Source organism: Platalea leucorodia (assembly GCF_965183815.1).
Source record: "Platalea leucorodia genome assembly, chromosome: 4".
NCBI classification, from domain to species: domain Eukaryota; kingdom Metazoa; phylum Chordata; class Aves; order Pelecaniformes; family Threskiornithidae; genus Platalea; species Platalea leucorodia.
This window is the reverse complement of record NC_138826.1, coordinates 63,826,490-63,836,541: the sequence shown is the minus strand read 5'-3', so window position 1 is coordinate 63,836,541 and position 10,052 is coordinate 63,826,490. Positions and strand designations below refer to the sequence as shown.

General features: G+C 44.6%; 1 protein-coding gene across 1 annotated transcript in view; it reads left to right on the top strand.

The window, feature by feature from the left end:
• Positions 1-237: 237 nt before the first annotated feature.
• The window catches only part of AGK (acylglycerol kinase), a 37,171-nt gene continuing 27,356 nt past the window's right edge, over positions 238-10,052 (top strand). Inside the window, exons 1-2 of the mRNA XM_082308953.1 lie at positions 238-382; positions 9,400-9,439. Coding sequence (XP_082165079.1) covers positions 273-382; positions 9,400-9,439 — 150 coding nt within the window. The 5' untranslated portion in view covers positions 238-272. The remainder of the gene's footprint in view (positions 383-9,399; positions 9,440-10,052) is intronic.

Sequence of the window (10,052 nt, the reverse complement as noted above, 5' to 3'; positions counted from 1 at the left end):
CCGCATCTGGGGGCACACAAGGCCCAAGGCGGGGGCACAGTGAGACAGATGGGGGGTGAGATCTCCTCAGCCCCAGGCGCGATGTGCGGGGGGAAGGTTGGCCAAAACCGGCACGGCGGGGGCCAGCAGAGGCCCGGGCCGGGAGGGCGTCGCTGCGCGGAACGCCGGTGCCGGGGGAGCCGTTTCCAGCCGAGCCGGGCCGGGAGCGGGCGCGGCGGCGCGGCGGTTCCCGGCGGCCCATCCGGAGGGGCGGCCGGATTGCCCGGGGCGGGATGGCCAGGGCGGTGAAGGTGCTGACGGCCCTGAGGAATCACTGGAAGAAAACCACGTTCGGGGTCTGCCTGCTGAGCTGGGGCGGGAACTGGCTCTATGGCAAGCACTGGTAACTGCCGGCTGGGGGCGGGCCGGGCCGGGCCGAGGGGGCGGGAGAGCGCGGCCGCCGCCCCGGCCGTCTGCCCCTGTGCCTGCACAAGCCACCGGCCCCGCACGGTCAGGGCATCGCTGCCGTGCTCGGCGCGGATGCCCGGGCTGCCGGCCTTCTGCCTAAGGCAGTCTTCCCTCGCGGGTGTTAAAATGGGGGTCCCCCCTCGGAGGGGCGCCGGCGCCTTGGGGGGGTTGGCCCTCCCTCCCTCCCTTCTTTCCTCCCTCCCTCCCCCCCCCCTCCACCAGCCGCGCCCTTAGGAAGGCTCCGTGCCTTTTTGTGATTTCCCACCTTGGCCTGGTTGTGAGTTGGGGGCTGGTTCAGGCGGTGGTGTTAACCTGAGGTGGTGTCAGCGTGGCTCGAATCATTCTGGGGCCGGTTGGAGAGGAGAAAAATTTCTCTCTTCTAACTTAAAAAAAAATGCCGTCGGCCAAGTGCGTGTCACCAGTTTGCTTGCCTTTAACTGGTACTGTAGGGCTGAATGAAAACGGAGTCCCTACGTCTGCAAATAGTGCCACTGGTACCGGGCTGATGGGAAGCCACCTTCATGCGCAGAAGACAGCTGTCACAGCGTGATGGTCGTGTGCCCGTGGGTTTTCCCACCTCCTTTTTTTTATTTTAGCGGTGCCACGCACCTCATGGAAGATGCCAGGTTTCTTTTTCATGAGCGCTTGTGTCTGTCTTGAGGTGCAGCACCGCAGGGGCCACGCGCTGTGCCTCCCTGGTGCCTGTGCTTTGGTGCTGGCACCCGCCTAGCTGGAAGGAGCCCATCAACTGCTGCAGCGGCAGTACTGCTAACTTAAGTCTTACCTAGGCAGGGTGTCATTTCCAGTGTTCATCTGTGGAACAAATGTTCCTTATAGTAAGCAAAATCCTCCTTTGCAGTTTTTACATAGCTAGGCTTATATTTTAATCCCTGCCCTTTAAGATTATGGTTAATACCCTTGATTAAAATGTAAGTATAGCCAAATTATTTTAAAAAATTGTTACCTTTGGTGCTGCTGTTTATTCTGTCACTGTCTTAATGTCTTTTTAATAGTTAAGTCATGATTTTAGCAGTGTTCTTTTCTGCTTACATTAAAATGCGGCCAAAGCCTCGGTGGAAAACTTAGGAAAATAAATCTATTTCTGTTGTTTGTTATGCTTTCCTTCTTTATTTCCTTTTGCCTCGGGACTTTTGCATTAAATCAGTCTTTGTTTTGAATGGTGCATCTGCTTTAGTTGCTTATTTCTTACCTGAAGCACTAAGCCTCTGTTGACTGGAGGGCAAGCAGCAAAAAAACCTCTCCCTCCACACTTTTTTCCTTGTAATTGCCAATTGTAGGGCAAGCTATGGTAAGATGGAGAAGAACTCTGTGAAAGTGGTGGTAAGAAGGTCATGGGTTCATCTGTATGCCTACATAGATCAACAGACAGAAGAGAAGTGAATAATATGTAGAAGAAAGGCTAAGAGAGTTGGGGCTGTTCAGCCTGGAGAAGAGAAGGCTGCGGGAAGACCTTAATGCGGCCTTTCAATACTTAAAGGAGGCTTACAAGAAAGACTTTTAATAGGGCCTGTTGCGATAGGACAAGGCGTAATGGTTTCAAACTAAAAGGGGGTAGATTCAGACTAGATATCAGGAAGAAATTTTTTATGATAAGGGTGGTGAAACACTGGAATAAGTTGCTCAGAGAAGTGATAGATGCCCCATCCCTGGAAATATTCAAGGTCAGGTTGCACGAGGCTGTGAGCAACCTGATTGAGTTGAAGATGTCCCTGCTCATTGCAGGGCGGGTTGGACTAGATGACCTTTAAAGGTCCCTTCCAACCCAAACTCTTCTATGGTTCTATACTGCCATGTTGTAAGCAGAAGCATTTGCGCTAAACAGGTTGGGGTTTTTTTTGATGCCTTCATGTATTGTCAGTGGATCCTTGAGCTTACATTCCACTTTTCCCTCTGATGACTTGAACTCTGAATTCAGATAAAATAGTGAAATGTAAATGAGTAATTATTTGAAGTTCTACTATTCTAGATACCTCTTAACCAAAAGAATAAACTTAATGTACAAAATGAGGAGGAAGAAATTACTCAGTGGCATTCATATGAGGGGCTGGCTGGCAGGGCAGCGCAGACTCTGGCCTTCCTAGGGTACCCTGCTTGCGTAAGTGGCCTCTCTACTGGTCTTTTGTTGCCACAGATACTAATGACAGCAAAGTGCATGTTAGGCCTGGGTACTATAGAGTGCTACTGAAATAGAGCATTAAGAAAAAAGACTAAATCTGCTCCTTGTGCATGTGGAGAGTGGGCACTTGAGAAGGCCTAGGAGCAGCGTGGGACACAACCAGTCTCCCCTTTAGGTCTCTGGTTTCTGGGAATTCATGTGCCTATGTACTGTTGGTTTCGGCTGTATTCATTACCTGTGCAGTACCTGTGAAAACACGTTGTGATCATGGAGAACGTGAAGCGTACCATAGGTGATATGGTAGTGAATAAGGAGGAAAATATGAAAGGCAAACTAACAAAAAGGGAACTTTCAAGTGTCTAATTTTCAGTGCTCAGAGGTTATTTGTACCGAGGCACGGTAACTCAGGTGATGTAGTGGGGAAAAAAAACATTTACCCATCCCATTCTTCAACCTCCCCTTTTATCCGTAAGGGAAAATACAGCATTTCCTTACCAGACATCAGAAATGCAAGGTGGGAAATCCTGTGATGACAAACAGCTCTGTGTGACTTTGATGTAGACTGAAGCACAGCTGTAAAGTACTGTTTTCAGAGATTTAAATACTGTTTGGAAGAAGTGACAACCATGTAGCTTTTGGTGGGTTTTTTTGGTACATTCTCTCTCCCTGGCTTCGTTGTTTATGTACCAGTTACGCTGGGGAACATGAGAGATGCCTTTTACCCCATGAACAAACTGCTGCAGGCAACACTTGAAGAGGTTAATGAGGGCTATGTTAGCTGTGAGACTTGCTGTTATCGACATCAGGGGCTAAATTACTATGCATGAGGCATACTTGACTAGACTTATATTTGCCTTTTTAAAACAGATTAAAGGTTTAGTGAAGTCTTGTGCTTCGGTTTCTGGCATCACTGGAGTTTCTGATGAAGGGGCTTGCTTTAGCACAGCATCAGTTCAGATTAGCCTCTGACTTCTTGGAATTAGCTGTCTGAGATGTTGCTCATTTGCAGCTGAAGAAAGTTTGTTTTTTTTTCCCCACCCTGCATCCCTTTTCTTGGCTTTTGCATCCTCATGTTTTTTCTAGGATATTTCTCTTGCAAGGAGAAGATAATTTGCTTTTCTGACTTCTCAAGGTTCATTCTTCTTTTGGATGCAGAGGCTATGATGCCTGCATTAAGTGGAGCCGTTGTAAATAAAAATCTGTCCTGCTAATAAATGGCAACTCTTCTGTAGTCAGTTTCTACGTGCCTGTAGGGACAGAAGAGCTCTGGAGTACTTCCTTAAGACTTTGGAGGACACTATGTGGACAAATATGGACAGGAAGAATGTTACCTTTTCCAGACTTTTCCCCTGTGCCTATTCCCTGCCTGAAAATAGACCTAGGTGTCCCCTCCTGCACCCTGCAGACTGTGCTGTGGGGTCTGATGTGGATGCCCTTGTGCTCCATAGGCTGCAGAGGAAAGAAGGGCACTGGAGTGTAGCAGTTCATCGCCGAGTTAGTCTAAAGGTTGTGGATGACGATAACTGTAAAGGTCGAGGAGCTTCTTAGCCCAGTCTTGTATGATACTTTCTTCATGCAGCGTTTAGTTTCTGGATCAGTGTGTTAGCCTTTCATCTTTGGAGGTGTTTGTTCAAATACTGACTGATTTAACACTAAGGGGTTTTTGGATGAACGGGAAGAGTAAAGAGGAAACCTTGTGCTGTTTCCCCATGCCCCATTTGTGACTCAGCCCTTCTAAGTATGTAATAGAACAGAAGGTGCCTCTTCAAAAGAGACATAGGTCAGGATGTGGCAAAGGTTTTTCATGTGTAAAATGATAGGCATTAGGTCTGGTTGAACTACTGTTAACTAAAACCCTATCGCTATTCTTACAAAACTTTAGTGAGCCTTAAAATCCCTTTGTTTCTCATGAAAGAATACGTTTTCAAAATCCATTGTCTTGCATTTGTGATGGCAAATACTCTTGTAGTATTGGAGAAATAAGAAGAGCACTCAGTGTTTTCACATGTGAGGTCGTCTCCCTTTAATTTCTCTGGATTGTGTGAATTTATGTATTAGCATAATTTTAATCTATAGCATATCACACTACAGGTATGAGGGACACTAGATCAAAGCTTAGAGGGTATGCAGATTGTCAGATATGTGCTCATACACAGTAGCGTACTTCTGCTTAACATACACACGTGAGATTTATTACAGATAAAGTAAAGATACCGTATTGATGTCTTGCATATGATTGTTTTAAAATTTCCGCCAAGTTTGGAAGCCCCTCTCACCTTTATGTCCTTGGTCACCTCTCCTGAATTGAGCTGCCTTTGTTCTTTCTATGTCCAGGTGGTGCAGTGAGTCACCAGCTATGTCAAATCAGCAGAAATGTAATCTCTGGCATAACGGACATCAGCTTAACTGATTGTCAGATTTGGCCAGACTGTTACAGTGGTGTCAGTGGGTAAGTTATCATCACTTTGTCAGGCTGGGGACCCTCTATGTTGTACCGAGGCAGTGGACTCCTCAGATACTCAGTTTTACTCTGTATATGTTGAAGTATTGACTTTCTGTGTAGAAAATGCTGGCAAAGCATCTGGGCCTTTGACTGCTTGCCAGTAATCTGAGTGTTATTGTTATCTATAATTTGAATGTTAGTCTCTGTGTGTTTGCCAACTGATAACTCACTTTGTCACCTTTCTGCATATACTTCCTGAGTGGCTGACTTTATTTCATCAAAACATTGTCAAAAAAACTGAGTGTAAATTCCAAGTCTTGAGTGAAGCTGATGCAAACTAAGATTTGTCTTTTGTGCCCTTCCAAAGCCAAGCTGGAAGTAAAAGCTAATATCCAGCAAAGAGGATGCTGTGCTCTTGCTGTATTGGAAGCAGCCAAAAAGCTCTCTGCTAAGATAAAATCTCTTTTAGGAGTTCTGTTATAGCTCTCGAGGACTGCTCTGATGTGCACAGCTTTGGTCAAGTTTCTCCTCCCAAAACTCTGTGTTTTGATGCAGACACTGAACTGGAGAGTTTTTAGGCTGCTTCTTGCTTGAATGTACTTAATAGTCTTAGATTTAATGCTGGTAATCCTTTTTGAAATGGGATCTCACACCAGAGCTTCTTTATACATTTGCAGTATGGTCACTTTTAAGGGAGTTGCTTTGGTTGGCTCTAAGATGGAGGCTTACCCTTGCCGCAGCTGTGGGCCTCAAAGAGCTTCTTCGGTTTGAGTTTGCTGTCTTTTCCTTGTTGAGTTCATTGCTGCCCTGGCTGACCTTTCATCACGGGAACTGACCTTTCATCATGGGAACCATCCTTTCAGCCCTGGCCTCTGCTGGCACTTGGGCAGAGGATGCAGTCTCAGCTGGAGGAGCATACATACTAAATTGCGTGGCTCTGTGTGCCTATATGTAAGAGTGTAAATTCCCTATTCTAGCTGAAAACGCTTAGGAGAGGAGCAGTGGCCACCAGTCCTGTGCCAGGGATGTTTTTTTGGTGCAAGCCTGCTCTCTTCTCCAAAGAGTCCCCACTTAGGTGGCTGCCGACCTTGCAGGATTGGCTGATATCTTTGTCAAACCAGTCAAAGAAGTTCTGTCTGTGGGTTCAGCTTAGGACATCCTCTTTCTTCCATACCCCACTGCCACTGCTCGTTCCTCTCTGTCTCCCAGTTTTTTACTGCTTAAGCAAGTTGGCCCAGTGGTAAGCTGTGTGATGCTTAATTCTCACAGCGGGAAGGCAGCCCTGGGTTGGCCAGCAGATGGAATACTGCACATCTGTTTTGCTTTAAGGCCGGAGCTGTGTCGATAAGCCCTTAGGGGAAACGGGAAGTAAAAATTGATTTTTAGTTTGCTGTGGATATGGTGCGAGTCAGAAGAAATCTCTGTGTGTTCTTTAAGGCAGTGCAGCAATTTCCCTCAGCTTCCACCTGCTCATGTTCAAGTGTCATTGAAAAGGCTTTGTTACTACATAATATTAGTCAATAAAGTACAAAATATCAACAAAATCTTACGTTTATTATTAAAGTCTCTTCTCTGGGAGCTGGTATGCAGCCATATTTTGATAATCTAAAACGTATCAAGACAGAAGACTTTAATAAAGTAACCTTTTTGCTATTTTTAACATTTTTCTAGCTATATTTATTAATTGTTATGACCCACAGAGGACTTCCAGACCCACCTGTGGTGCTTTAGGTGAGCCATATGAGATGAGTAAAGGCAAGAGCTGTGATACAGGAGGAGGACTGCTGTTCTCACAGGTACACCCCTGTGAGTGCACTCGTGCTTTTTTTTCTTCAGTGTGAAGATAGTTAAGTGTTGACATAACATTTTAAGGAAATAAAAATTTTCTTGTTACGTGACGTCTTTAGTCCAAACTTGGGACATCTTTAAGCCAAAATCAGATGACTCCTAGTTGAATCAGTGGGAATGCTATGGGTATGGCTGGGATGGCACGGGATTCTGGGTGCTGTGCTGCTGGAGAGGTGAGACAAGTCATCTGTAAATTACTGGACAGTAAACGGTGCTCCTGGTCTCAGAACCTAAACCTTTCCTTTGACACCAAAATGATATGGGTCGGAGTAGACTTCTTCTGGTTCTGTAAGTACTTCAGTGCAGGAGAAAATAAGCTTAAATGTTGACATCTAAACTGTCAAGCCTAATTTTTATGATTAAGACTTCGTTGAGCAATGTTGAATCAAGCTTGCATCCTTGACAGTTGCTTTGAGGGTCTTTGCAGGTTGGGACAGAGGGCACACTATCTTTTGCTTGCATTTGAAAAGTTGTGCTGGACTCCATTTTAAAGGCGATTAACACTGCAGCATAAGGTTGCGGGCAGCAGGAAAGTGTACTGGCTGACAATGTGACACAGCTTGACTTCTGAACAAAATAGCATCAATGTGAAGTAAACAGATAACATGGATTTGACTAGAATTTGTTAATAAGGTTAGGACAGCAATTCTCAAATACATCAACTGTGCAGCTATCATTTGATAGTGGTGTTTTCTTGATATCCCATAATATTTCAACTTTACGTATTGAAATTGCAATTGCTTTGTGTTTGCTCTGGCCACACATAGTCACAGAGGGGAAAAAAATCCCTATGTGAGGGCTTGTGCCCTCAGCAGCGCAGTGTGGACTTAGGCTGTCATGCTGTCTTGATGGAACTGGAATTAGCTGTGACAATGTTGTTTAGCTTGGGACACAAACCTTTTCAGAGATAGTTATTTTAGTACGTTTTCATTATATTACTGCAATCAAAAAACAAGTCTGTTGCTCCTTTAAGTAATATTTCAGGTGCTTAATATAAATGATTTATTCCTTTGGTTTTAAGGAGCAAACATGACACTCAAAAGCATGCCTCTGAGAAAATTTTTTTTAGACATGCCAGTTACTTGTTATCCTGGTGAGGTATTATTCACATATTTTCTTTTTCCATGCTTGAATTCTTCCTTTGTCTTTTTATTATTACCAGGAACAAATCTGTGGGTTTTTTGCTGTAGAGTTATTTTCTCAGAACCCAACTTCATATCTCACCTGAAGTCACCCTACTTCTCCTTTTATGGCATTGCAGCATCTTTTGGTGACACCAAAAGGAGCAGCCTCTATAGCTCCAGTGACAGATAAATACCGTAAACTCAGGGAATTGAATAGCTCACACTCATGTTTGGGTCCAGAGGTCTGGCCAAGGCCTTGCCTTCTCTTCTGCCATTTCCATTGCAGGATTTGGCCTGATGAGCCACACTTTGTGGCAGGAGTGTGCTGCTTTCCTAGTTAATTGTTTTTCACGGTTGGCCTTGAATCCTTTTAATTGGTGTAGTGTATTCATTTTGGTGTACTGACTATAATTGGGGGTTTTTTGTACTCAATATTTTTGAGACAATAATATACTGTCTTGCCAGATATTGGCAAGGAGTTTTCTGGTTTTAGCAAGGAGGGGGAGTGCCCAGTATCTAGAGGACAGGTGAGACTTCGGGCACTGCAGAACAGGACTCCCTGTTTTGTCTGCAAGGGCCAATAGGGCATTTTTTCGTATGGGGAAGAATGGAATTTTATTCCTCACTCAGTAGCTCTGTCTCCAGTTTGCTTGCCAGCTGTACTCTTGCCACCTTGCTTATGCTGGCTGTCACCAATGACAAGCACAAGGATTAGTCTGGAATTATTTCTGAGATGACCATCAGTGACATATCTAATACTGATATTTTATTCGTTGTTTTTAAACTTCAGTTAGGTGAGTTGAGTGATTTTCACCTCTCTCAGTTACTGCTTTAGGCAATACTCAGACCTAGGTGGGTGGTAGGTGCTGCATTAACACGTGTTGGGCTTAAAAACTGATGGAGAGGGGAGTTCACAATTATAATGCACAAAGATTTAAGGCCATGGAAGTTACACTTAAGTCTACTCTAAATCCCTTCTATACTGCCAGAATGGCAAGTAGCTTCAGTGTAAATAACAGGCAGTATTAACATTGAAAAAAAACACACCTTAGATCTGGAGTACAGTTATGTAGCAATTTAAAAATAAATCACAGTTATACAGTGTCTCATGTAGTAGCTTATGTAATCTCAGCACACTTGGCATCCTGGTTTTTGTTTTCTGCTTTACTATAGAAAGAATATTTTTGTACACATGCAGAAAAAATTATGCATACGTGCTTAAATGGGTGTGTTTCATCCTTAAAATGTGTTAAATAGGTCATAAGGAACCTGAGTTTTTTTTCATTTTAGTGCTGTCAAAGTGTGTGTAGAAAGGGTATGTACCTACATTTTAAAAATGAGCAAATTGTTTTAAACTTACACAACCTAATGTCCACTCTCTTTTCTGTCTTACCTAATAGCGATGACCTGCTACGAAGAGCTGCATGCCAAGAAGCCCAGGTAATACCATTTAAAGCGATAAAATTAGATTAAAATCTCCCTCTTATCTCGGTTGCACAGGGCTCCTGAGATTTTCCCAGCGGGCCCTCTCTACGTGACAAGCCTTATAATGATGCCATCTGTGTTCTTTTGCTAAAGTGCCAAAGGGTGGGTGAGGCCTCCAGCCTTCAGCGGGGGTACTGTACCTTTCGTGCCCTGACTGCTGTTGCGATGGACAGTGCGGTGTTATCGCCGGGGTAGTCTTAGTTACTGCTGTAGCTACCCATACCTCCGTTTCTGCAGGTGTAATTACTCCGTGTCTGTAAAGTTCTGGTGGGAAGATGATTTGTTGATAAGACAGGGGACTGAAATCTCAGATCCACCATGATGGCTGTAGTCTGGGCAGAAGCAGTGCAAACTGCTTCATGTTAGTGCTTGGCTGGAGAGACCTTGCCCTTGTCTGTTTGAGCCTGAGCGCCTTTATCGAGGATACTAAGTGTGATGACTGACCTAGTGTTTTTGAGACCCACATACTGGTAACTTAATGGAGACAACCCGTTTGCTGATCCCTGACAAGAAAGCTGGTATTCAGAGAGAAAGGGGTAGTTACTGTCTGAGTATGTTGACTATTGCA